This window comes from Raphanus sativus, chromosome 5, assembly GCF_000801105.2.
Source record: "Raphanus sativus cultivar WK10039 chromosome 5, ASM80110v3, whole genome shotgun sequence".
In the NCBI taxonomy this organism is placed as follows: Eukaryota; Viridiplantae; Streptophyta; class Magnoliopsida; order Brassicales; family Brassicaceae; genus Raphanus; species Raphanus sativus.
In genome coordinates this window covers 35,828,390-35,856,006 of record NC_079515.1, presented here as the reverse complement: position 1 = coordinate 35,856,006, position 27,617 = coordinate 35,828,390, and the positions used below count along the sequence as shown (strand labels likewise).

The 27,617-nt window shown below is 33.6% G+C and overlaps 5 protein-coding genes across 7 annotated transcripts; 3 read left to right on the top strand and 2 right to left on the bottom strand.

The window, feature by feature from the left end:
* The first annotated feature begins 1,261 nt into the window (after positions 1–1,261).
* On the top strand, positions 1,262–3,017 carry LOC108859349 (zinc finger CCCH domain-containing protein 39-like). The gene is made up of 3 exons (XM_018633242.2): positions 1,262–1,382; positions 1,519–2,322; positions 2,398–3,017. The coding sequence occupies exons 2-3, from the start codon at positions 1,521–1,523 to the stop codon at positions 2,673–2,675; spliced, it is 1,080 nt and encodes a 359-aa protein (XP_018488744.2). The 5' UTR covers positions 1,262–1,382; positions 1,519–1,520; the 3' UTR covers positions 2,676–3,017.
* A 5,024-nt stretch (positions 3,018–8,041) lies between these two features.
* LOC108860267 (reticulon-like protein B11) lies at positions 8,042–9,783 on the top strand. 2 transcript variants are annotated; one of them, XM_018634166.2, is made up of 6 exons: positions 8,042–8,269; positions 8,449–8,629; positions 8,751–8,892; positions 8,995–9,064; positions 9,160–9,322; positions 9,432–9,783. In XM_018634166.2, the coding sequence occupies exons 1-5, from the start codon at positions 8,191–8,193 to the stop codon at positions 9,303–9,305; spliced, it is 618 nt and encodes a 205-aa protein (XP_018489668.1). In that variant the 5' UTR covers positions 8,042–8,190; the 3' UTR covers positions 9,306–9,322; positions 9,432–9,783. The 2 variants fall into 2 exon arrangements, with proteins under 2 accessions (XP_018489668.1, XP_018489669.1); XM_018634167.2 differs by having other exon boundaries at positions 8,043–8,245.
* A 425-nt stretch (positions 9,784–10,208) lies between these two features.
* LOC108857706 (D-3-phosphoglycerate dehydrogenase 3, chloroplastic) lies at positions 10,209–12,653 on the top strand. Its single transcript, XM_018631716.2, has 3 exons — positions 10,209–10,845; positions 11,166–11,749; positions 11,822–12,653. Exons 1-3 carry the CDS (start codon positions 10,344–10,346, stop codon positions 12,491–12,493), a joined length of 1,758 nt encoding a protein of 585 aa, XP_018487218.1. The 5' UTR covers positions 10,209–10,343; the 3' UTR covers positions 12,494–12,653.
* LOC108857707 (sodium/proton antiporter 1-like) lies at positions 12,529–15,608 on the bottom strand. 2 transcript variants are annotated; one of them, XM_018631717.2, is made up of 10 exons: positions 15,241–15,608; positions 14,958–15,128; positions 14,753–14,881; positions 14,499–14,675; positions 14,294–14,400; positions 14,029–14,149; positions 13,672–13,733; positions 13,282–13,584; positions 12,904–13,198; positions 12,529–12,820 (listed from the first exon to the last, which is right to left on the bottom strand). In XM_018631717.2, the coding sequence occupies exons 1-10, from the start codon at positions 15,493–15,495 to the stop codon at positions 12,701–12,703; spliced, it is 1,740 nt and encodes a 579-aa protein (XP_018487219.1). In that variant the 5' UTR covers positions 15,496–15,608; the 3' UTR covers positions 12,529–12,700. The 2 variants fall into 2 exon arrangements, with proteins under 2 accessions (XP_018487219.1, XP_018487220.1); XM_018631718.2 differs by having other exon boundaries at positions 14,958–15,125.
* Positions 15,609–21,048: 5,440 nt separating this feature from the next.
* On the bottom strand, positions 21,049–22,103 carry LOC108861325 (zinc finger protein AZF2). Its single transcript, XM_018635164.2, has one exon. The coding sequence runs from the start codon at positions 21,972–21,974 to the stop codon at positions 21,180–21,182; it is 795 nt and encodes a 264-aa protein (XP_018490666.1). The 5' UTR covers positions 21,975–22,103; the 3' UTR covers positions 21,049–21,179.
* Positions 22,104–27,617: the final 5,514 nt, after the last annotated feature.

Genomic DNA, 27,617 nt, shown 5'->3' with positions numbered 1-27,617 from the left:
AAATAGAACATATTTATGTTAAAAATATAATATGACAGAGCGGCTTAACATTAGCAGACTGTATACTACATGTATAAAAATTAACATATCTTTCATTTTTGTAGATATAATAATATATTGTGTAAAAATGAATAAACATAGAAAATACTGCTAAAAAGAAAGTCAACTTTGAAAAACAGGTAAAAATTTAACATCAATTAAATAAAAAATAATTGTCAAATATTTTTTCATGCACATATTAATATGTTTAATAACTAAATGAAAATACAATAAACTAAATATATAATAAGAAGCAACAAATACGTACGACGGTTTAAACAGTTGATTATTTACAACATGCAAACTATACATTTTTGTATTTGAAATAGCTTTGTAAATATTTAAATATATGATTAAAATTAAAAATATATACTACTAATGATCTAAATAAATATATTTACATATAAAAATGAAAATAATACCCGCACGGTTGTGCGGGTCGAGATCTAGTGATGGTTAATTTTGAAAAACCAGTTTGCTTATCCTTTTCTCTTACTCTAATCTTTTTTTTTTTGTAGATGATTGGTGAGTCGCTCTACCCTTTGGTGGAATTACTCGTGCCATTGTTTGCACCAAAAATCACAGGAATGCTTCTTGAACTACCTCAAGCCGAAATCTTTCGGTGCTTAGAATCACCAGAAGCCCTCAAGGAGAAGATTAACGAGGCAATTGTTGTTTTAATGGACTGTTATCCCAAAGAGATGAATCTAGACGAGCAGGAATCTAAAAAGTTCCGAGCAGCCATGCTCTCGTCTAAGCTTTGATGTGTTTTGTGGCTGTTTTATTTATGTTTCATGCTGCATTTTGAATCCTCATTTCTGTTTCAAATAAAACCTCATTTCTGTTTCAAATAAAAACTTAAGATTCTATCATTATTGGTAATGTACTCAATGTTTTAGTGAAAAAATGTTAATGCTAAACCAACCATAAACACAAAACAGGACCAACCATAAACACAAATGCAAAGGCTAAACAAACCATAAAAACAAAACAAAAAAAAATATTTATCTATAAAAAATTCTTAACAGACATTCAATAGTATGAAATATACATTTACTATAAGGTCTGATAAGATCATTTAACATATATGCATAATACATATACTTGAAATAATGTCAGACAAAATGTCTTTTCAAAAATCGGATTTGTTCTTACAAAAAACGTAATTAGATAATGATGAGAAATGCCTTTCACATATGTCAGATTTGTTTTTTTTACAAAATTACCACCACCAAGTAATTACTAAATCAAGTAAAGGTATATATACCAATCAGATGTTCAAAAACCCTAACACGCCTTTCGTCTCTCAAATCTGCCGCCGCCGCCATCGTTCGATCCTCCTGGTATTGCTCTCTCCCTTCCTCTGATCCACTAAATCGTGTTATTTGTGTATCACAGCTTCAAGCATTTATAGTTTCATAATCGAAAGTTGAAGACTTTGTTTTGTAATCATAGAATTCGATTGTTGTGTTTTGACAGTAATGGATTCGAGTTACTCAGATTCTCGTCCTTATGTTGTTTGGAACCAAACCCAGATGGTTGATTCAACGAACAACGAGCTGTCTGAATCACAGACAATGCCACAGTTAAAAAGGCCAAGACTTGCTGCTGATGATAACAACAACACTTCTTGGGGGATGGTTCCATCTTCAAACCCTCCTCCTCCTCCTCCTATGAACAAAGGGACTGCCAACATCTTCTACAAGACGAGGATGTGTGTCAAGTTCAAGTCAGGGGCTTGTAGGAACGGAGAGCTTTGCAACTTTGCTCACGGGATGGAGGATTTGAGACAACCTCCATCTAACTGGCAGGAGATTGTTGGGCCTCCTGTGCAGGACAGGGAGAAGGATAGGGAAAGGGAGAGGGAAAGGGAGAGACTTTCTTCGGTTTCCTCCGCTGGGGATAGTAACTGGGAAGATGATCAGAAGATTATCTTGAGGATGAAGCTCTGCAGGAAGTTTTGTTTCGGTGAGGAGTGTCCTTATGGGGACAGGTGCAATTTCATCCACGAGGATCTTTCTAAGTTCCGTGAGGAGAACGGGAAGCTGAGGGAGAGTTTGGCTATAAGTGTTGTTGATCCAATGTCTGTTGAGAATGGTGTTGCAGCTTCTCATCAAGTTGAAGTGAATAGACAAGGAGGCATCCCTGTACCTGCTGCACCTATGATCAATGGTGGTGGTGGTGGTGTCAAGACTGTGTTTTGGAAGACTAGGCTATGTGGGAAGTTTGAGAAGGGTCAGTGTCCTTTTGGTGATAACTGTCACTTTGCTCATGGCCAAGCAGGTACGTTATTATAATCGTTGCTAATACCATCCCTTTTGATAGTCCTTTTGATGATTCTTGTGTTTCTGATTGCAGAGCTGCTGCAACACTCTGTTGGAAGAGTTGAAGGAGAAGCTATGAACGCAGTAGCAGCAGCGTCTGTGAGTAAACAAACGGTGGTGCCTGCAAACGAACCGTTTGCAATGAAACCAATTGCACAAGTGACAGCAGACTCTTCTGGTCTTAACGATGAAGGGCGGCGAAAGAAGTGTTTGCTCAAGTGGAGCGACTCCAAGAAGATTAATCGAATCTATGGAGACTGGATCGATGATTTACCGGTTGGGCAGAAGTCGACAAAACCAGTAGAGAGTTAAAAGAGTCTTCTAGTCTTGGTTCCCACTTGGCTTTGTCTTTGATGATCAAAGGTGAATAAAAGCTTTGGTCGAAAATTTTGAGTAGTAATAATCTTTTTTGTGTGGTTACATAAAGCAATTCTTTGATTAGCTATCTTCTTGATGAAGAACATATACATAGCTTAGCATTTCCCTTTCATTTTAATATTTGATTACACGTGGTTTGTATCACTATCTTCATCTTCATTTGTTTACTGTTTTACAAAATAAATTAGTATAATAAAGGCAGTGCCTTACCCAATAGACCATTGGTTCATTATTCATATTATCGGAACCAAATGTGAATGTTGTTTAGTTAGTTTCTTGGTGTGAGCCTTTGATTTCATACTGTTTTCTTTTCTTAGTTTTGGTAGATGAGATTTTCTTGAAACCTTTGACAAATAATTTACGGTTTCTAACGAGTAGACTATAGATGATGAACAAATAATATTATATAACGCAGAACAAATATATAATATATGGACTGGTAAAGTAACTCTCACAGAAGTAGCCATAACTAGCTTTAAATGTTCTACGCCTTCTTGAGAAAAACTTGATTTCTTCTAAGTTCCAGTGATGAGTTTGTGATTTGCTTTTGGCATTAAGGCCCGTATGGTTCGTCCAGGAATTGGAATTAGACATAAAAGAGCTTGAAAATTTATAAATGAGAAGCTAGAATTTGTTAGTGTTAATTAAACTCTCCTTCGAAAGATATGTGAATTTTATGGCGAAAAAGGTGTAGTAGAGCTTTTTTTGAAAGATGAAGCAATGAATTTTTAAACCACATTAAGTAATAGAGATTCATCTACTTTTTGTGGTGTATCAAAAAAAACTTATGCACCGAATGGAGCTTCTTGAGAAAGATCATGAGACAAAGAAACCCATAACAACAATTTCAGGCCAACTGACACTAAGGAGACATAAGAACAATCTGCACATGAGGATCTAATTGACACGAAGAGAAAGATTCAAAGTTTTGTGGGAACTCTCTTTTTAAGAGACCCATCTCACTATTTCTTATATCTTTTTTATTATTTTTCTTATTTTATTTTTGAGAAATTCACTGAGAGATCCTCAATGAAACTCCAAAACTCTAGACTTCCGATAAAACTTGCATCTTATAATTTGTAAGAAATTATATTTTCTGGAAATCAAATCCTAAACCTCAGTCTAGAAGCCTTTAAAAACTTGACTCAAATAAGTAAAATACATTTCAATTGGAATAGCAACATGTAGAAATTACTCGACTCGATACTTTCTTTAGCTTACAAATAACATCACACTTTAAAAACAATCACGTGGGAGTATTTGTCACACATCACATTCATTGATAACCTACAAATGATTATAAATGTAATATTGATTTGGTCTTCATGACGGTTAGTAAATTTTAGAGGAGAAATACGTTTCGAAAAGAAAGAAAGACCATACTGTCTTCATTTTGTATATAAAGCAACAATTTGTTTGTGTACACCATGATAAATAAGAAAATTTCATATTTTACTGTTTTGTTTTAAATGACAAAGATACAACCTAAGAAAGATTCGATCACATAACAGAAGAATATTAGTTCTCCATCATTTTCTTCCAATTTGAATTATTATTTTTCTACAGTCGAATCAACCACAATATTTTGGTTGAATGTTGATAAAATCATAACCATGTTTAACCATGTTAACCACAATTGTTGTCTTCGATTATTGGTCTTTTGTTTACACGGTTGAATGAATGCACAAGCTTTGAGCTAAAATATAGTTATGACAAAACTGAAATATTCATTTGAAAAAGACTAAAAACCTGACAAACGACAACCATAATTAGGCACAAAGTGAGTCGTATAAATTTAAAGTTTCCAAAGCATCCATTATATATGAAAGAAATGTTTTGATTATCATCAAAGTGCCTGCTATTTCTTCCATTGTTTTCTTTTCTTAAATAAATAGTATAGATATTTCTTAATGAGTTTGTTTCTACATGGTTATCACAGAAATTATTTTATACAAGCATATAAATAAATAAGTGAAAGATTTAAATTCTTATTTTATAAGTTTGATCGTGATGATTGATAGCAAAACAAAGATAAGTACTCAAAATCTCAAAATTGATGACTCAAACTAAAAGTTGTTGCTATATTTTGGATTTCAATGTAAAAATAGCACAGATAAAGTAATAATAAGAACAACATAAATAACATGATTTCGATACTATGTAATGAAAGAAGATAATTTTAAAATATCTTACATATTTTTGATTTTTGGATATTAAATCTAAAATAATTAATATATTTAAGTTTATAAATCTGATTCAGGTATATCCGGATATGTGAAATATTTTGGTTCTTAATGGCTTCAGTTCTAGTTAGTATCAAAGTTTTTAACCAGTTCGGTTAGATATTTAACCAGTTTGGTTTGGTCCAGTACTAGTACTAATTAAAATCTGAAAAACTTTTGCGGCCGAAGCGTAAAGGAAAAAGCTTTGATTTTTTTGGGTAGAAAGAGAGAGAGCAAACACATATTGATCGGTTGATCTTTCCAATCATAGAGAGAATATCGATTTTCCAATCTTTTCGAACACAGCTTGACTGTCTCCGTCGATGAAGATCCCCACCATGGAGTCATCGGCATGTACCTCTTCCATTGTCACCGGTTCTACAACTACAGGAATGGTTTTCTTTACATGGTTCAGTTCCAACACAGCCATCGCGGGCACACTATCCGGGTCACCCAATCACGTCCCGCTGATCCTATCGCTGCTACTTACTGCCGCAGATTGTACCACTGCAACACAAGGTAAATCCCTGTATATTTGAGAAGCATTTTGGTAAAGAATAATGATGACTACGTTTGTTTATGAGAAATAATGTTTCACATTTTATTCCAATTATATGAAAAGTAAGATATTAACCTAAAAATTATGTGAACTTGATATTATGGTGTAAGAGCCATTTATAAATGTATTGTATGCTTTTGATCACAAATATTGTTTATTATTCCTTTTTATAATATTCAAACAACTTTAAATGTAAGTTTTAAAGTATAATATAAGGTGGCATTTTAGTCTGATTTAAAGTATATTTTTCATTACAATCTTTATTGTCATAAATACTATTCTTACTTTATATATTTTTTTATTTCCCTTATTTGTGTAATGACTAATTGAAGTGTCTACAATTAAGTTAATCAAATTTAGTGAAATTTTTAAATCTGATAAAATTTAGGAATTGAGTTTGAAATAAATTGAGGTGTCTTGGATTTTTTTTTACAAAAAAGAAACTATGGTTTAGTGAGGAAACTTTGATGCTTTTGCAGCCTGAAGACTTTTGTTACTTAATGCCCATCGAGTTTGTGTCTTACGTCATCGGTTTAAGAATGATATATATGTTTGTTGTTGGCCTTTGTTCCAAATACAGAGGAAGCTACCTTCACCTGGATTTATGGTTTTGGAAGTTGTTCTTACTGATACAATCCCTGCAAACTCTACTTCTGAAACAGCTTCCAAGAAACTTCAGCAGCTAATTCTTCCCATGTCGAGAGCGTGTCACACCGTTTCCAGGACCCACCCAGTAAAGAACCAGAGAGCCCTGATAAGGACGATGTGTTCTGTGATAACGAAGCAGACTCAACTGACCCGACCAAAACCCCAGAATCCAAACAGAACACAGATGATGACACCTCTGGTCTGGCTCGTGCCACCACCGAAAAAGTGTCTATTTCTGGAAACAAGGGATCATCACAGCCGGTGCCAGGAACGTTTAGCAAGGCTGAAGCTACAGAGAACTCTGCTGGGTCTGGGATCAACGTGTCAAGGTCAGAGAATTAGTGAGTTTAAGGTCATGGCGGCTGAAGCATCTGTGTTCTCGTTTGGAGATGAGGACGACTATGAAAGCGACTGAAGAATGATGAACAAAAAGAAGGCAGGTGAGTGTACACGTACATAAAAACAGGAGAATGTTATATCAATCAATCAGATGATGGAACCGAACCTATTCATTGCGTTAGTGGTTTCGTGTTATGATGTTAAAATGCCTAGAGGCCTTTTTTGGCGCTTTTTTCGTACTATTGCTGTTGCACAAAACTTTAAGTTGGCTGTTTGTTGGGAAAATGGTCACTGAAATCTCAAACTTTCAAATTATGACCAAAAAAGCATGAACTTTTATAGAAACCATCTTAACATCCAAGTTGTATTAATCTTTGTTTTTAAATCACAAACTTCCTTTGAGTATACCAAAATTAGGCATAACCTTAAACAAGTGGCCAATTTGGCTGGAAAACCATAAAACAAAAATTAATTAAGAAACAATGCAAAAGATAAGTTAATTAGCTAGTTGGACAGAGGAGGATAAACGAAATTACGCACTTAACCCGTTGCCATATCCGAGTAGTGTAGAGATATTCAACATCAGAAAAACCCAGAAAACAGAACAGTTCACCATCCTCATCATCATCATAGAAAACAAATATCATTGTAAACGCATAACTCAAAACAAATCAAATAAGAGAAACAAAAGAATAAATAACAAATTAGAAAAATCGAAGATGTTAGCAAGGCCATGAAAAAACACATCAGTACAATCTGTTCAACGAACATCATCAAGATTAGAAGAATCAGATTTGTTGTCTTATCTTTTCCCATGTTTATAAACAAATCCCAATAACTTAATCTTTAATACATGAGTGATCACACTTCCAGATCCATTTTTTTAGAAGCTCTTTTACCAAATTTGATCCGCACTCATCATCCACAGCCACCGCCACACCGCCACTGACGTCTCCGCAATCTCCTCTCTTTTCTCGCTTCCACTTCCGGCTTCTGAGACAATTCCTCCGGCAACAGCTTCGTTAATTTTAATCGCTTGGTCGGAGGTGACAGCACGTTGCTAATATGGTGGTTGTCTTTCTTTATGGCCATAATTATTAGCTAGGATTTTCGTGCGAGGTGATAGAACAAAGATGGGGTAAATATATACAAGGGTAAAGGTGTATTTATGAAAAATGTACAGTACGATAGCCATATACCTAATATAACTTTTTTTTATAGTTATCTGATGCAATTGCCCTAAACAAGTTAACTAAACATTAAAACACCGTTACATGGTTGCACATTTTGTTGGAGTATAAACAAAACTACAGTAAATAAATTAATAATGTTTTTTTGGTGCGAATGTTAAATAAATAAATAATTGAAAAGTGTAAAGTGTAAACTATTTTTAAAAATTTTGTTTACATTTTTTAATATTTATTTATTTTTTTAAAACTTAAATCCCACCCTCAAAACTTTTATTTTAAAAAAAATAAAATCTAAATTAGTTAATTTTATGGGTTTAATTTGATAGTTAAAATCTGATTTACAAAAAAAAACTTTTGTGGCCGAAGCTAAATGAAAAAGCTTTGATACTTTGGGGGTAGAAAGACGATTGAGATATTTCGAATCAGAGAAAGAGAGAGTATCGATTGGTTGAATCATTAATGCGGAAGAACCCTGGCTGATAATTGGCGCTATGGGAGATTCCGCGTCTTCTTCATATGTTCACAAATCTCTTGGTGGTGGCTCAGGCGAGTCTCTTTCCCTCACCATTCGTAATCGTCTTCCCCTCATGTCAACCATAGCCTAATTCAATGTTATCGCTTGCCGTATTCCTGGATTGGTCGATTTATTACGTGTTAGGGTTTTTTTGTTCGATTGTTTTTTTTTCTTTTGCCCATTTGAACAAAGTTTATTTTATTGTTACGTGTTGATCTTCTTGGTGAAAATGCAGTTGCTGATGTGCTGCTATGGAGAAACCAGAGTGGTGCAATCATTTTGCTAGTCTCTTCCACTGGGTTTTGGTTTCTGTTCGAGAGAGCTGGTTACAATCTCTTGTCTTTCGTCTCCAATGTTCTGCTTCTTCTTGTCGCCATCCTCTTCTTATGGGCCAAGTCTGCTTCTCTACTCAACCGGTATCATCTCTGCTGCATTGTTGGTTTTTTTCTTTTTGGGTTTGATGGTAGAGACTAGAGAGCATGCGTTAACTATGCTATGAGACCTCATGTATATATCACCTGATGATTTTGTTTTCAGACCTCTACCACCAGTTCCTAATATGGAAATCCCTGAGGGGTTTGCAAACAAGGCTGCTGATGGTATCCTGGTTTTGATCAATCATGTACTCTCTGTTGCAAGTGATATCACCATTGCTAGAAATCCAATTCGTCTCCTTCAGGTTATTATATGTCTAGTGACATAACTTGGCTAAAAAACTATTTTTGCTTGTTTCCTATTGAATCTGGATTTTAGTCTAAATCAATTCTCTTATGTGAAATAGGTTTCATTCGTCTTGTGGGCTATATCCTATGTTGGGACCTTAATCAACTCCCTCACTCTTGTCTACATTGGTGAGCGTTTATTTTAGTCTGACTTTTTTTTTCTCATGTATAATCTCTGGATCTATCTAGGTCTTCAATCATGCATCTCTGTTTTTCTCTTGCAGTGATTCTTCTCAGTCTTTCTCTTCCTGTTGTGTACGAGAAGTACCAAGAGCACATTGATGATAAACTGAACTCGACTTCTAAAGTCATTCGGAATATCTCAAGGAAGATTCCCATACCCGTGAGCAAAGAAAAGAAGTATCAGTAGGGTAGTGTGTAAGTAAAGTAAGCCTTTTCATCTGAAAAAAAAATTAACTAAACGTTTATAGTCATGACTTGTCCAAAGCTAGTTCAGGTGATCGCTGTGTTACTGAAACGTTGCATATATTTTCAGTAGCTGCAGGTGAAAGAAAATGCCGATTTGTTCACCAGACTAATTACAGCAGCTTTTAGCACGCAAGAAAGAGTCATTCATACTGGATTGCTTGCTACAGGAGGATGATCAAGCTGCAGAAGAAAAAAAAAGTGAATCGCAGTACAGATTTTTTGTTCATTTCTTTCTTGTTTGGCTTACTAGGTTTTTTTTCACCAACTTCTTCTTTGTCTGCTCTGTTCTAGATTCATGAGTTTTTGTTTTTGTGTATCTTTTACTGAAAACGTTTGGTCTTTTTTGTTTACACGGAAATGATTTGTGGTAGTTTTGCTTGGAATCGAGAAAGATAATTTGAGTGGCAATTCGATCATAATTGCTGATTTAAATATTATAGTAAAAAAAATTAAAATGTATATGCTCTCTGTTTTGAAATGATAATTTTCTGTATAAATCGTATAACTTTAAAAAAATATTAAATAAAAATTATTTAAAATAGTTCTTCACAAAATGATGTACTTAATTTAATTTTACTGAGGAAAAAGATGAAAATACATCATTTAAGATTATATTTTAAAATAATTTGCAATAGTACCTAAAAAATTACTAATATTTTATCAAACTTTAATTCTAAAACAATTTAATACAAATGTTTCTTTGTGTCATCTGTATTTTAGTAGTAACAATGCTAGCTTGAACGTTGACAAGTAATATTATTAAGTTGTAATTTTTTTTTATTTTTTATTTGTAATGAAGTGCTTCAAAGTCGACCACGCAGTGAAGATATGGGCAAAGTGGACAAAGAATCTGGCGCAATCTAACCACAACATATTAAAACCCCACAAAACCCAAAATCCATATCTCTCTACTCTGTTTGTTGTTGCCGACGATACGTACACCTCTGCTTACATTCTTCCAAGATTCCCGCCACCACTGATGGCGACACCTCTTGGTCTATCATCCCTCTTCTCCTCGAGGCTGTCCACAACTCCCTCTCTCTTCCCCATCAACCGTAAAGAATTCAACCGGCGTCGTATCATCCTCGTCACTGCCGGAGGAGGAAAACCGACGATCCTCGTGGCGGAGAAGCTCGGCCAGGCGGGGATAGACCTGCTGAAGAAGCACGCCAACGTGGACTGCTCTTACGATCTGAGCGTCGAGGAGCTCTGCACGAAGATCTCGCTGTGCGATGCCTTGATCGTGAGGAGCGGCACCAAGGTCGGGAGAGACGTGTTCGAGTCGTCTCGCGGGAGGCTTAAGGTTGTTGGACGCGCTGGCGTTGGCATCGATAACGTTGATTTGGCCGCGGCGACTGAGTACGGGTGTTTGGTTGTGAATGCTCCCACTGCTAACACGGTTGCTGCTGCTGAGCATGGGATCGCGCTTTTAACCGCCATGGCTAGAAATGTAGCTCAAGCCGATGCTTCTATCAAAGCTGGTCAGTTCTCGGTTATAAAATATTGTTTTACCAGATATAGTTAGACCATGATTAACTGAGTTCTTAGCGGAATTTAGTTCTTAATTTTAACAAAGGAAAAGATTAAGAACCGGTTCTTAATTCTGCTAAGAACACATCCCTAAGAATCACCATTAATCATGTTCTTAGCTCAACTAGAAATGACTTTGGGCTATTATGTCAGAGGTCTCCGGTTCGAGTGACTGTTGAGACGAAACAATATTATTTTGTGCGGTTTCATTGTTTCGGCTCAAAACTTTATTATATTTTTAAAAAATGGATGTGTTTAATGGTTAATGCAGGGAAGTGGATGAGAAGCAAATATGTTGGTGTTTCACTTGTGGGGAAGACTCTAGCAGTTCTTGGATTCGGTAAAGTTGGATCAGAGGTTGCTAGGCGAGCCAGAGGGCTCGGGATGCATGTCATCACACACGATCCTTACGCACCAGCTGATCGTGCACGAGCCATTGGTGTTGAGCTAGTTAGCTTTGAAGTAGCTATTTCGACTGCAGACTTCATCTCCTTGCATCTTCCCCTCACCGCTGCTACGTCCAAGATGCTGAATGACGAGACCTTTGCGAGGATGAAGAGAGGAGTCCGTATCGTCAACGTTGCTCGTGGTGGAGTTATTGACGAGGAAGCTCTCTTGAGGGCGCTCGACTCTGGTATCGTCGCTCAGGCGGCTCTTGATGTTTTCACCGTGGAGCCGCCTGTTAAAGACAACAAGTTGGTGTTGCATGAGAGTGTAACCGCCACGCCTCATCTTGGTGCCAGTACTATGGAGGCTCAGGAAGGGGTGGCGGTGGAAATCGCTGAAGCTGTTGTTGGAGCTTTGAGAGGAGAACTTGCTGCCACTGCGGTCAATGCACCGATGGTTCCACCAGAGGTAGTAACTTCTAGGTTAGTGTGTTATTGACTTGTCCTGCTAAGTTCTCTGACATTGTTCTAGCTGTTTTAGGTGTTGAGGGAGCTGAAACCGTATGTTGTGCTAGCTGAAAAGCTTGGGAGATTGGCTGTACAACTTGTAACCGGTGGAAGCGGTGTGGACGCAGTGAAAGTGACTTACGCTTCTTCAAGATGTCCTGATGATCTAGACACGAGACTTCTCCGTGCCATGGTCATAAAGGGACTCATTGAACCCATTTCCAGCGTGTTCATAAACCTGGTGAACTCGGACTACGTTGCTAAGCAACGAGGAGTCAAAATCTCAGAGGAACGTATGGTTCTAGACGGCTCACCAGGGGATCCAATAGAATACATAACTGTCCGGATAGCAAACGTGGAATCAAGATTTGCAAGCGCGTTATCTGAGTCAGGAGAGATCAAAGTAGAAGGCAGAGTAAAACAAGGAGTTCCATGTCTAACCAAAGTAGGGTTGTTTGGAGTTGACGTGAGTTTAGAAGGGAGTGTGATACTGTGCAGGCAAGTTGATCAGCCTGGGATGATTGGTAGAGTTGGTAGCATCTTAGGAGATGAAAACGTGAATGTGAGTTTCATGAGCGTTGGAAGGATAGCTCCGGGGAAGCAAGCGGTGATGGCTATTGGTGTAGATGAACAACCTAGCAAAGAAACTTTGAAGAAGATCGGAGACATTTCTTCCATTGAAGAGTTTGTTTTTCTGAAACTATAGTCCTTGCTCTTATACTTTCCATTGATGCACATAAACAACTCGAAATGGGTATAAATTTATTATGTACTAATGTTACAGTCGAGTGTATATGAAACAATTTTTACATAGTTTGGTTTGGTGATGTGTTATTATGCACAGCCAGACAGAGACGTTTCCTTTATCCTGTTTCTTTTTTGTATAGAAGATAAACATAGAGACTGATGCAGCTTACGAACCAGTGAGAAACGGGATCTGAGCCACCGTTGTTGGGATCGAAAAATGAACACTTTGAAGTGCTAGATACGCCGCGATGCCGGCAGCATAACCAGCAAAAGCATAGCCACTAACCTGAAATGGAGCCTCAAGAGTAGGTTAGTGCTATGTTGTGAAGTTTAGGGAGCTTCAAACAAGAGAAGAGATTATGCCATTACCTTTTGGAAGTACCAAAAGAAATCGACTTTCTCCATCCCCATGAAGGCTACACCAGCAGCAGAACCGATGATTAGCATTGAACCACCAGTGCCTGCGCAGAAGGCAACGAGCTGCCAAAACTCGGAATCTTGAGGGAACGATGTGATATCATACATCCCCATAGTCGCTGCAACCAATGGAACATTGTCTATGATTGCTGACACAACACCTATTGCACTTGCTATTAGCTCAACATTGTGTATATTAGCATCAAGGTAGGTTGCAATCTCCCGGAGGATCCCAGCTGCCTCAAGGCTGACACAAGAAGAGGAAAGAGCATCACAAAAGATTTCGAGGACACTAGAGTTTGGAGATGATTCAGTTGGTTTGGTTAGTACCTGCTAACGGATAATAGAATCCCAAGGAAGAACAGAGCGCCTTGTGTGTCGATTCGTGATAAGGCCTGAGGTACTTTGAGCTTTTGTCTTTCGGATTCGCCGTAATGAATGGCGTCTGTCAAGATCCAGAGAACTCCAAGTCCCAACAAGATACCCATGTAAGGAGGTAGTCCAGTTAGAGACTTAAAAACTGGAACAAAAACCAAAGCTCCAAGGCCAACTCCAAAAACTAGCTGCCCTCTAGGAGCCATCCTTTCAGAAGCCATTACATCTGATGACTCCTTTCCCTTTCCATTTACCTCACTGAGGAAAAAACAAAACTTACATCAATCAGGCTCTGCGGTGAAAACAATTTATGAGACAGTAGAAGCCAAGGACTGAGGTTTTAACCTGGACAAGGACATGAGGGCTAGTGGAACACCAAGAGAAATGGCCGAAGGTATAAAAAGACCCTAAAAGGAGAGCAAGTAAACCTCCATCAGGAATATATACAGACGGATCCATAAGTTTCCAATATCCGAAACTCGAAACACCAGCAAATGATACATTCTAGACCCTAGTTGTAATTTGTAACCTCCCAGCCACTAACAGAATCAAGCTCTGTATCCAGATTCCAGAAAACAATACCTAAACCCATGAACTAGGCTTACAATTGAAAATTCAGGGCTTTACACCTGTAACCTATTTCTAAACATGCTTGAGAAAGAAAGGAGACATTATGTGATTATCTCAGAAGAGAAGGAGAACCTGCATAGTTGGTAAGGTGGATATCTGACCATGAATCCATAGCATAGTTGTAGTGACATCGCCAATTGGACTCCATGCTCCTCCTGCATTTGCTGCTATCACCACAACAGCTCCTAGAAGTCTGCCATTGTTTATGCAGCGTGAAAACTAAAGTTAATGTGATCATAATACTGAACACAAAACAGAGTAGTATTACAGGACCAATGTGGATCCTTCAGAATCTTTAGGTCATATCTACAGAGCATAAAGAAAAGAGTTTTCATACTTGCGGTATTCTGATTGAGGAACCAGCTTCCTCAGTAAAGACACCATAACAATGGTAGAGGTCAGGTTGTCTAGAATCGAACTGAGGAAAAAAGTCACAAAGCCGACCTGCAATACCATAAGTCAAGTAAACACTACTAGCTTAAACCCTTAAGAAGGGGAGACTGAGGCTGATAAATTTAAAGCTAGGGGGATAAATCACTTACCACCCATAAAAGCGTCTTTGGCTTACGAGTGGTGATATTGTCTGTAACAAGCTTAAATCCTTGGTGAGCATCAACTATCTCCACAATGGTCATTGCGCCGAGTAGGAAAAACACAATCTCACTTACCTCAGCTGTTGCATGCTGAAGCTCTGAAACAACTACTTCAGCTGAAGGAGCCTGTTACAAGGGAATTTATAATTAATAATATCCAACAAACAACGAACACTAACTAGTAAGTTAACTCTCTTACTTACCCCTATGCTTCGCACAACCCAAAGAGTCACAGCCATCACAAGTCCTATTCCACTTTTATTAAAAGCTAAAGACTCTTCGAAGATGATCCCTGCGTATCCTACTCCAAACAACAATGCCATAGCAATATCCTGTATCATGACATTGTCCAGAGATAAGCCTTTTTGAGTTTGAAACCAAAAGGAAGAGGTCGTGGGCAAGAAGAACCTGATTAGCAGCCACCCACGAATGATTAATGGCAGCTGTTCCCGTAAGAGCTGCTGCAAGAACAGCTATGGCTTTGACTACATCTGTCTTCGGCTGATAATTTGCTTCAAAGTAGCTTGAACCAGGTTCATCAACAGAACAAATAGGGTCACATGAGTCTATCAACTCCTGCTGATGGAACAGAAAACAAAGACATAAACTTTCTATCTTTATAGACTGGTGATGAAACGCAAATTCACTCAAATCACAGCTAAATTGCATCAAAAGAGGATGAAACTCGTACCTCAAGCTCTGGCTCATCTATTGGTTGCGATTGTTCTTTGAGAGAAGGCGAAAAAGAGTCATTTATCTTGTCCTCGGCTCTGACGAGGACACTGTGTCTGTACAACCCCGAGCTTCCAACTCGAGGTACTTTCAAAAAGGAGACACTTTGAGGCAATCGGGTCGAGAGAGAGATACGGGATGAAGTCGAGACGACATGTCTCTTCGTCAGTTTGTGCGGCGGCGCGAAGTGAGAGCCGATAGGAAACACTGCCATCGGCGATCACCGGAGAGAGAGAGCACGAGAAGTCTCCGGCAGACCGGTAAAGTATTGAAATGATCGGTGGCAAATTAAAGTCTTTGGTTTGTAATAATATGCTCAGAATCTTGTCTTTTCACAATTTAATCCACACAAAATAAGTTAATTATTATTTAACATTTTACCAAAAAAAAAGTTAAACTAAAAATGTTGTTTTAGCATAAAAGAATATTAAACAGTTCAATCCCATCTTAAATCTTTTTAATCTTAAGTGGCATGATTACACTATGCACTCGTAGAATAATATAATTTACGGTGACATCGTGTGACCCCCGAATCTCTCACTTTCTTCCCCGGCAAAAACCTCAGAACGCCGCCGTGTACTCTCAGCGCCTTCTTCATTTTCATTTACCTTTTGCAACACGTTACCACCAAGTCCCAGGCACTACAATGCATCTTAATAAAACATCCAGCTTTCATGGAGGCCTATCTTTATCAAGACCTATTAAACTTAATTCATTTCAAACCTGTTTATTTGGATTATATTAAACCGGTCTATATGGATTTCATGAGCCACAACTAAAAAACCTTTGTTATGTCAAAATCTCTCTCTACTTGGAAATAACTTTCATAAGCGTAAAACAACTCTCAACTGCGGAGTTAAAATTAGACATGATTATGCTCTACATTATCCAATCATCATTTGTTACAAAAGCATTTTGAAAAGCATTTACTAAATGCTAATGCTCTCCAAATGCTCTCTAGCAAATGCTCTCATATGAAGCTTTTGGAAGATCATTTGCATTTACAATTTGTAAATTTAAAAAAAAATATATAATTAGTTCATTTATTTGATTTAATAATATTAAAAATTATTTTATATCCAGAAAATGAAATTTGGATTTCTAAAATAAATTTAAAATACAAATATATTTTTTAAATAGTATTTCACATTTAAAATATATTAAATTATATAAATTATATTATATTTTAAATGCGAAATATTATTTATAAATAGATATTTTAATTGTAAATTTTAATTTTTAAAATAAAATTTTCGATATAAAAATAAATTTTGAAATTAGTAAATAAAATAAATTATATATTAATATATAAATAATATATATATATAATGATAATTTATTTATTTTATTTAATAAATTCAAATTATTCTATATCCCAAATAAATTTTACATTATTTTTTAAATAATAATATTTTATAATTAATTTATTATTTTATTTACTAATTTCAAAAATTATGTTAATCGAAAATTAAATTTTTTATTTTATTTTATTTATTGAATAATATTAAAAAATTATTTTATATCCAAAAATAAATCTTTATGTTAAATAAACTTTATATTATTTTTTAAATAATAATATTTCATATTTAAAATTTAATTTAAATTAATTAAGATTCATTATTTTAATAACAAATATATATTAATATATATTATAATTTAAATTAAATTATATAAACTATATTATATTTTAAAAGCGAATATTATTTATAAAATAGATATTTTAATTGTAAATTTTAATTTTTAAAATAAAACTTTCGATATAAAAATAAATTTTGAAATTAGTAAATAAAATAAATTATATATTAATATATAAATAAATATATATATAATGATAATTTATTTATTTTATTTAATAAATTCAAATTATTCTATATCCCAAAATAAATTTTACATTATTTTTAAATAATAATATTTTTAATTAATTTATTATTTTATTTACTAATTTCAAAAATTATGTTAATCGAAAAATTAAATTTTTTATTTTATTTATTGAATAATATTAAAAAAATATTTTAATCCAAAAATAAATCTTTATGTTAAATAAACTTTATATTATTTTTTAAATAATAATATTTCATATTTAAAATTTAATTAAATTAATTAAGATTCATTATTTTAATAACAAATATATATATATTAATATATATTAATTTAATATGTATATTATAATTTAATATATATTATTTTAAAATAAATATATAATATACTAACTTTTATAAAAAAAAAAAAAATTGTATACTGCTACTGCTTTACCAATCATCTTATTAAAAGTTTTAATGAGAGCATACAGCTTCTGCAGCATACTGCTTCTACAGCATACTGCTACTGCTTCTTCATCAGCTGTACCAATCGAGGCCTTAGCATTTAGCATATGCTTGCAATCAGGAGCGGATATAGAAAAATACTTTGTATGAGCACAATATAATTTATTTTAAATATTTTAAAAGTTATTATATTATTATAAAATAAAAAAATAATAATATGTTTACAATAAATATTTTTTTAATTAACGTATATTTCCATTTGATAATGTCTAAAAGTATATATTTTTAAGATATATATTCTACATTTTAACGAATTATATTTTACATGTTTATAAATGTTTATATCGATAAAAATAGTGATACATTGTAGAATTTGAAGAAACTTTTTTATTGAATTAATATAGTTAATCACAAAATAATATGTCTATTATTAAATTTTAATATATTTTAAATATTCATCAAATATAAATATTTATGTTTAGAAATAAAGGGAGTATAAAATAAGAAATTTGAAATTCAATATTGATATTTACACAAAAAAGCTGAACAAATTAGACAAGTATAAAATTTTAATAAAGCAAGAGAATAATAAATGATAAAATTTAAATATGAGAACAAAGAGTAATTAGATGTATTAAATTTGACAAATAAAACAAAAATAAAAGATGGAAAAAAGCATGGTCAGACGTGAAGTGTGTGGCACTATTAATCTAATTTAACCAAATATGCTAGATTTATTCATTTACAAACACAAAATTATGTTACAAACAAAAAAAAAAGTTAGTATGGGGTACATGCCCCACTCCGCCAAGTAGATCCGCCCCCGCTTGCAAACTCTCTTTTTAACTATTTTGATATATTTTTTTGTCACAACTATTTTGATGTATTAAAAATAAATATAACTGGTATGACTTAAAATCATATATTTTCTTACAAATTAAATTTTAAAAAGGTTATAAATTTATGACATTTGAAGCCCATGGATTTTAATAACACCTAAGCTAGAATTTAAAGACATAAACTGAACTAGAACTAACAAATCTTAAGATTTTGGTTTCCACATCCTCTCGAGACAAGCTTTGTCCTTTTAATTGTTGTCTATTTGAAAATTTTGAGTATGCTTAATTGATATTTCTTCTCTAGTCGTGGCCAATTATGATTACAGCTCACAATCCTGGAAATGGTCGATGGAGAATATAACTAAATGTCGATCAACTAAAGCTTCATGTTCAGAGTTGTTTGTCTCACTGATGATAATCTTGGTTGGTGTTTACCTCATAATAGTTTCAGAATTTGGAGCAAAATCACCTGTTAATGATGAGAAATTAGACTTAGGATTTGAAGAGGTACTAATTCAGCTAGTGAATGTTGGATTTTTTTCCTTTAGCAAAAATACATGTCGATTGTTTAGTCGGTTTAGATCTCCACATTTTTTATTTTATTTAGATTATATTATGTTGGCAAAAAAGATATGGAATTTGACTCGAAAAAACCCACCAAACCAAACTAGTTTTTAGTTTTCGGTTTGAGTTTTATGAATTTGGTTCAGTTTGGTAGTTACAAAAAACTTTGGTTTTAATTTGGGAGAGATTTTATAAACCGAACTAGTTGAATATCGAACTCACCAAATACATTTCAGACATTTGGAGAAGATTTTGTGCAAACCAAACTAATCAAACAAAGGAACATGTAGGTCTAGTAACATAAACCTGCAGATCTAAGTTTATTCATATTTGAGTGCTGGTGTATCCCATTAACATCCATTTTGTAGCACTAACTTCCGAATATATTTATTAACTGAATCAGAGAAGAGTTGTAGCAAATGTAAATAATTATGTTTGCATGCTATATAGTTTTCTTTTCTAGATTAGATAACCAGAACACTAATTAATAGGCATAAACTAACCAATCTTAAACTATTTTCTTCAGATTTTACATTATCAATAAACAGTGTACTTCATTCAGTTTTGATACTCTAACTAGATCCTTTCAGTTTATCATATTTGGCCACTTTAACATCCACATGATAAATGTTTATTGTTAACCTATAAAATTGGATTTTTTTAAAGTACTCCCTCCGTATAAGAAAGATTGATGTTCTAAATAAAATTTCATATATAATAAAAATAATATAAGAAGATGTTTTTTTTGTTCACCTATAAAAAGATGTTTATTATATTCTTAATAGTAACCATAGACAAAATAACATACACATTTAAGTTTGATATAGAAACTCAAATATATAAAATGATAGACGTGGATGTGGGAGATGGGATGAGATCACAAACCTTCTCCTACTCAATGTTGTAGTGCACAAGGACAAACCGACCGGACCTACATGTAAAATATAGTATTAATACATTGATAATTGATATTACAATCTTTTAACTTATAAACAAACTTATTTACCTTGTCGCGTTAGTGGTAAGCTAATTTTTTTCCCAAGTATGGGTTCCAAACGACGAGCCTACGTTTGCATTTGGTCAAGCATAAGAGTAATTTGTTGCGGTGAATTTTTTTTGTTACCTATAAAGTTAGTTTTAGTTGTATACAATGAATATTTTGCCGTTGTTTTTTCTAATGGAATTTAAAAAGTATAAAAAGGAAAAGGTTAGAATTAATATGTTTGATCACTGATTTTCCGTTGATTTCTTCATATGGATTGACATTATAGATCTAAATTTCCTATTTACTTATTTAAGAGTTGCCGTTTTTTATCTCACATGTGCCTTTTCTTCATTTTGTGTGTAGACTTCATGTTGTTCTTTTTAATATATCTTCTCGCTTTTTCCTTGAGTGCCGCATCAGTGCATTTTGGACTACGTGTTTCAAGTGTTTGTTGTACTTAACTAACAAGACAAATGACGTTATCATTCTTATTTGTTAAGTACAACCAACAGAGACACCAAGACTTGGTGACCAAGTGATCCATATTTAAATAACATTTCTAGATAGATAACAAGAACAAATAAAACAAAAGGTTTATAAGATGTGTTTGGATAAAATTATATTTGGCAACACGTCAAGAACATCACAGTTTCTATGCAAAACGAACACGAATGGAATGGACTCAAGTGATGGTTATTTTAGTATTTTCGATGTTCTTATCTCTTAGATTACAAACTTCTTATACCATTTTGTCACTTCTATTCTATGGGTAAATTGTTTTTTTTTTAAATTAAGAAAATGAAACAGAAATACCATTTTGTTATTTGTGGACCAAATTAAATTAATAATTTGTTATTTATGGACCAAAATTTCTTAATTATAACCAAAATACACAAAGATTAATCAAATTGAAAAAGATATTCGTGCATAACATAAAATAACAAAAAAAAGAAGGTATGTGTTCGTTGCTAAAAAAGCAACAAATCTATCCACATGGAATGATTGGTTCGCCAACTGTCTATACTGTTGGTTCAGAGTTCAGACACGTAAGTTCTATAATTTACAGAGTGGATTCTAGGGATTAGCAACTAATTAAAAAAAATCTGACAATCAAATCCAAGAATCAATTTGAATCAATCATTAAAGTCTAAACATAGATGAATATATATCACATCCCATAAATAAGAAAAAAAGATTATAACTAATAAAAACCAAAACTAATTACACAATAATAATAGACTAATTATTATATTCTTAGAGATAAATTTTCTTTGTAGATGACTTGGTCATGACCGGTCAACAAAAGCGGTTTTTTACCGGTCAACGGACTTAGAATCTCTTCGTCGACTGGGTCGTGATGAAGGCTGAGCTCCGGTAAAGCCGGGAGATTCAGATCTATGATCACACGGTTGCTTCGTTCTTCCGAAACAGTACTTGATACGCTTCCACTGTTGCTAACCGACTTGCTTCCACCACCTAGGTTCCCTTCGTAGTGACAGCGTTTGTGACCGCCTAGAGCTTGACCAGTCGGAAACACTTTATGGCAGATAGAACACTCGTGGATCTTCCCGGAAGGAGCGATGGTTGTGGAAGTCGGATGCTTTTCTCCGGTGACGGCGATGGTCGGAGATTTTGAATCACCGGTGGTTGGAGGCTTGATGCGGTGGCTGGCTTTGTGACCGCCTAAAGCCTGATAGGAAGGAAACGTTTTCCCACAAACGCTGCAATTATACGAAAGCTTCGTCGTCTCTTGAGGCGGCTGTGACGGTTGGAATCGCGTCTGCGGCTGGTCTTTGGAGAGCATGAGCAGACAGAGAGCGAGATACTCTTCCTCCTTAAGATCTTGACTACTTTGAGATTTAGCGTGAGATCGAGGCGGCGAGGAAGGGCTGGGAGAACGCTGGCGTTTCGAGCGTTTGCGTTTCAGCCAAGGCTCCATGAAGGCGGCGTCCTTCATCAGATCATCTGTTGCTTCGATCCTATCTTTCCGGACTCTAAACGAGGACGTAGTTGTCGGAGAATTCATTGCTTCGAGAGACATAATCAGAGGAATCTTTCTGTCTTGTGTCTTCGTGGTCGATTTTATATCAGAGAGTTTGAGAAACTTCAGAGTATAATCGCTAGAGAGAAAGAGAGGAGAAGATGGAGTGAAGTGACAAAGAATTGTCTGGACTCTGTTTTATAAGGAAACCACGTGGCGGATGAGTTTGAAGTCGGTCAATAATGTTTATCTCTTTATTGCGTCATCTATACACACTCTGTTACTCTCTTTTTTTATCAAAAATACTATAGTAAATATAGAAGGCAATTTTTACAAAGTAGAAATAATATCAACAAATGATTTTATGTTTATTGTATAACATTTTAGCTTCTGAATATGTGTCAGGTTGAAAATAAAAGATGATGGACAAATCAGATCAGATGATTGATTACGTTAACCTATCAAATCAGAGGTTAACACCTTTTATTTTCTTTAACATTTTTATATTTATGTCTTTTGTTTATTTTTATACAGCTAACCATAATGACAATAAAATCATTTTATATAAAGAAACTCCCAATTCAAAAAATGGCATCGAAGTTTCTTTTTGTTTGGAAATAAAATTCTTAGATCGTAAACTAAATTTGACCAAAAGAAACTAAGCGAAGTATCGATGAAGTTACTGTAACATACCTGGTTCTTGGTCACGGCTGACCTAATAAAGTATCTAGCCATCACAAGTGAGAGACCGGTTCAAAGTCAAAACAAGAAAACTAATAGTGGTAAACTTTGATCAATTTTTGTTCTGGTTGGTAAAACCCAAAATAGTTGAGATTTTAGCTAATATACGAATTAAATTAAACTAAATTAAATTAGAGTTATTCTTGGGTTCACCCCCTAGGATGAACCTTCACCAACCAATAGAAACTTGTCATTTTAGATTCAGTATCTTTTAATTAAGGAAACAAATAATTTGTCAAATTATATTATTTTTTCAAAATAAAATTTAAAAATAAATAAAAATAGTATATAAAAATGAATTAAAAAAATTAATGTTGTCAACAAAACACTAAACCCTAAACTCTAATACTAAACCCTAAACTTTAATCATAAACCCTAAACCCTTGGGTAAACCATAAACCCTTGGAAAAACACTAAACATGTTGTCAACAAAACACTAAACCCTAAATTCTAATCCTAAACCATAAACCCTTGGGTAAACTCTAAACCCTTGGGTAAACCCTAACCCTTGGAAAAACACTAAACATTTGCATAAATTCTAAACTATAAATCTTAAACACTAAACTCCAAATCTTATAAATAAATATTTTTTAAAATAATCTTTATTGAGAACTATTGTTATTTTTATTTATTTAATCTTTTTATTTATTTTAAAAGCATAATATAATTTGGCAAGTTATTTTTGTTTCCTTAATTAAAAAATATTAGATTTAAAATAACAATTTTCTATTGGTTGGTGAACCTAAAGGTTCACCCTAGGGGGTGAACCCAAGAAAAAGTCATTAAATTAAAGGACCATACCTTTCCCGTGGAGCTGACTTATGTGTTGGCTACGAGCAACGAGACGTGTGGGGCACGTCTTAAACCGAACCCGTATACGCTTAATTACGGTTTTATCGGATACGGATCTTTCCATGATTTGTCGAATTTTTTAGATTAATTATCATTATCTGATTAGCATGATCTCAATTGTATCTATTAGTCCTTACCACATGGCAACAATCCCTAAATTAATGATTAATGAATTTCTCCAAAAAAATATTTTTAGTCATAACTCGTTAATATTCGTCTAATGAAAGAAACACCTGGATGCCTCGAGAATACGTAGGAATGTTGAGCTAACTTCAGTGGAGTTGAGTGTAGGTGCGGACAAATTAAAGATCTTCTGTGGCGTGCCGTAACGTATTATTAGCAACTAAATGGCGGCGTTGTTATAGGACACGTGGTAGTTCCGTTACACTTGTAGGTCGATGTCACTTTTCTTGTTATACCCAACAAGCAAAAAAAGTGGACGTGATATATCCAAACGCGTTGGCGGAAACGTCAGGTGGCGGCTTTTACACGTGTCGACTTCATGCGATGACAAACAATCATAGACATTTTCAGACGCTTTCTCTTATTCTAGTCTTCTTCTCTTTTGCTTGTAAAACGTGCACTGTAATGAGACCTTACGTGGCTGAACAGTACTGCTGGACTGCTGTTTCCGTTGGTTTCTGTGTTAGCCGCCACAAAAATGTCATGACAGTACTGTCTCTTTGTCGCTACTTCCTGCCTTCTTTTGTTTACTGAAGTAAAGTGTGTATATGATTTGAAAGCATTGTGAACAAAGGCTGCATTAAGAAAAGCTCAATGTTATACTTCAAGACTGTTTTCAGTGTTGGCAAAGATGACATTTTGGGGATGGACAGTGTTTAATTTTGCTCTGATGCTAGTTTGAACCAGTTTGAACTATAACGTAGTCCCAACTACCTCAGGCTAAGAAGTATTTTCCTCATGTTTTAAACTCATCTCTTTTCCATGACTTTGACTTGCAGATATATTTGTACTTCTCCTCAGATATGCTTTCAAATGTCATCTGAGATCAGAGGCTGGAAGATACCTTGTTTACCCTGTAAATGCCATTGTCTTCCATCCAATGTGAGTTCTTATCTCAGCAGTGGGAGTCCAAACTGTTTCTTAGGTTTCCACATTTACTACTTTTTTAGTCCTCCTAATTAAGGGGGGAGCCGGGAGGCAAAATTTATTTAGTGTCGGTTGAAAGCTAATTGGATATAACTTGGATGCTAATATGCAATGTTTGTAAATAAAATATCTATATTTTTTTTGTTTTCGATTCTAATATCATAGACCAAACTAGATAAAGGTTTACTTATGCTTTGTCTGAGAGAGGGAGAGCTAATTGGAACAATTATAATGCGTACGTAGACACACTGCCCTGAATAATCATATGAATTTGTTAATTGCATTACGGCACCTTTGCAACCGGGCTGTGATAGTTTCCTGAACATTTGGGATGTGAACAACAAGAAGAGGCTGTATCAGGTTTAGTAAAAACAATGATAATACTTCAAAGTAAAAATTTATAGCTTTAGTTATATATATTTGACTTTTTTATTTGAAATTATCATCTCTAAATTTAGTAATATATCTAAAAGTTTAAAGTTTTGTATCATAATTTATAATTTATGTATTTATTTTCAAAAATTCTTAATTTTTTTTTTCAACTCGAATCATGTTCGACTGCTCCACTTGCACGTGATGTTAGACGGACGACCCTGCTTAAGTTACACAGTAGAAATATCATTTGTGCCCTGTGGTTTAGATAATACTCTGTTTTGTGTGTTTTTACAGGACATCACTATATATCTTTAGGTGTTTGGTTCCTACCTTCATCTACAGCTCTTCTCCCTGTTATGATCTCTAGCAACACATGGACAAATACATTTAATGTTGATTAATATTTTTTGGTAAACTTTATAGAATATAACAATAACTCATACAATGCATTTAATGTTGATTCATATTTTTGATAAACTTTTTACAATATAGTAATAACTTATAAATCATCACTTAAATAAATATATTAAATATGACATTATAAATTACTAAATATTATTTAATTTAATTTTTATAACTATAAAATTTTATTAGTAAAATTTTCAAAATTTTGTACAATTTGTTTTTAACTATAAATTTTAGTCGTAATATCATTAGTTTCTTTTAGATATCTAATTTTTATAAATATTGTTTATTTCTAGTTTTTGGTAACTATAATTTTTATGAATTTTGTTTTAGTAATTTTATACAAATTGATTTAATATATTAGTCAAAATAAGTAAATATTTTTTATCTAAGCTTATTATTTTAAATATATACATAAATATTCTTAAATATAAAATAAAATAAAATAAAATATTTTTTTAATTTTATGCTTAAATAATATAATACTATTCATATAAAATATTGGTCACAAACAAATAAAATATATAATATAAATAAATAAAATTTTCAAAATAATTTTAATTTTCAAAATTTTATCAATGCACTTGGTGCTGAAAAACATCTAGTTACCTATTAAAAACTCGCAACAAAAATATCAATTGTTTTTTATATACTTTATCGGCTACTCCACTGAACCTAAGATATCAATTGTTTCATCCAAAAAAGATATCACTTGTATGAAATATTCATTTTCTATAAGGTCTAAGTAGATAATTTAACATCCATATGCATATTACATTTACGTTTGATAGTGTCGATACTCGATAGTGTCTTTTCAAATACAAAATTTGTTAGTTCAGAAAAAAGTTATAAAATTTGTCTTTACAATTTTTTATTTGTAGAAAACGTAATTTTATATCACTATGTTGATTTTATCATGATATAAGAGATAGTTTTAATAAAGCAAAAATAAGAAGATCGTTTCAAATAATATGTACGAGTGCGCGAAGGAGAATATTATGTATGGACGTGTGACTGTGTGAGAAAGGTGAAGTGGTCCAAACAGGATTTGAAACTCACGATGATTGCGAAACTTACAGCTTAACTGCCAAAGCGACCAAAAGGTTATGGTCATCCATCTACCAAACCGACTCAACTTGGGCTTCTGTGTCTGTCGTAACATTGGTCTCACTTTTTGACTCCGACGGTTAACATATCCTCTTCCGGTTGGTCGCAAATAATTAGGCCCGGTTTAACTCGTACAATCAAGGCAAAACCAATATTTATAAAACTGAACTGGTAACTGAACTAGAAAAGTTTTGGACTATAGGTCGATATGTTTCGACATGGTTCAGTCGCGAGTTCAACAAAATTCAAGTAAGTTCAATCATAGAATAAAAATAGAATCTATAATATAATGAGGGAGTTGGGACTCTCCTTTGCTGCCACGTCAGCTTCATGTGGGCCCCACCTCATTATATCTATCTTATTAAAATAGGAACATTACAATTTCTTCTAGATGGATTTTTAAAGATGGACCTCATATATTTAAATTAAATGCCTCATTCTTTATATATAATACGTACCATACTCTAACTTTGCATTGATGTATTTCCTAAATACAGTTCTTCTTTTTGTCCATATTCCATATATGATTTTTACATTTATTACATGTCGATTTAAATAAGATATATACTAAGAATACTAAAAATATTAATCGTTCTATAATTACCCTATACAATTCATTTTAAATTGATCAGTATACTTTCATTGGCCATATTAATTTTATTAGTACGAATAACATTAGGTAGATAAGTCATAGACACATACATAAAGATATGACTATTCTTATAACTATGTTGGGCCTAATCTACTTTCTAAAACAAATAACACATAGCTTCATATATTGTATAGAATATAGTAATATTGTATAGTATTATATTTATACAGTAATACTAAAAACAAACCAAACTGAAATATAATATATATCAAAAATGCTTTGAACCATTACACAAAATATATTAAACCTCAGAGATCAAATTTATTTTGAAATTACGTAATAATTATTTTAAAAAAATTAAATTTCGTAATGTACAGAAAAACATAAGTTTTATATAAAATTTTATGTTACAATAAAAGACACAACTCGTGATTGCAAAATGTTATTTTTACATACGAAAGACAGTTTTGATATTGTTCTTTAAACACAAAATTGAATATACAAACTCGATACTACATAAA

Bases quoted from the DNA above. Each gene is read 5' to 3' on its own strand.
- LOC108861325 (XM_018635164.2), bottom strand. From the start codon at position 21,974: ATGTCTCTCGAAGCAATGAATTCTCCGACAACTACGTCCTCGTTTAGA.
- LOC108859349 (XM_018633242.2), top strand. From the start codon at position 1,521: ATGGATTCGAGTTACTCAGATTCTCGTCCTTATGTTGTTTGGAACCAA. The intron at 2,323-2,397 runs GTACGTTATTAT...TTCTGATTGCAG, and splicing joins CTTTGCTCATGGCCAAGCAG to AGCTGCTGCAACACTCTGTT.
- LOC108857706 (XM_018631716.2), top strand. From the start codon at position 10,344: ATGGCGACACCTCTTGGTCTATCATCCCTCTTCTCCTCGAGGCTGTCC. The intron at 10,846-11,165 runs GTCAGTTCTCGG...TGGTTAATGCAG, and splicing joins CGATGCTTCTATCAAAGCTG to GGAAGTGGATGAGAAGCAAA. The intron at 11,750-11,821 runs GTAGTAACTTCT...TAGCTGTTTTAG, and splicing joins CACCGATGGTTCCACCAGAG to GTGTTGAGGGAGCTGAAACC.
- LOC108860267 (XM_018634166.2), top strand. From the start codon at position 8,191: ATGGGAGATTCCGCGTCTTCTTCATATGTTCACAAATCTCTTGGTGGT. The intron at 8,270-8,448 runs GTAATCGTCTTC...GTGAAAATGCAG, and splicing joins GTCTCTTTCCCTCACCATTC to TTGCTGATGTGCTGCTATGG. The intron at 8,630-8,750 runs GTATCATCTCTG...TTTTGTTTTCAG, and splicing joins TCTGCTTCTCTACTCAACCG to ACCTCTACCACCAGTTCCTA.
- LOC108857707 (XM_018631717.2), bottom strand. From the start codon at position 15,495: ATGGCAGTGTTTCCTATCGGCTCTCACTTCGCGCCGCCGCACAAACTG. The intron at 13,734-14,028 runs GTTCTCCTTCTC...CTCTCCTTTTAG, and splicing joins CCACCTTACCAACTATGCAG to GGTCTTTTTATACCTTCGGC. The intron at 12,821-12,903 runs GTAATGGCATAA...GCTCCATTTCAG, and splicing joins TCTTTTGGTACTTCCAAAAG to GTTAGTGGCTATGCTTTTGC.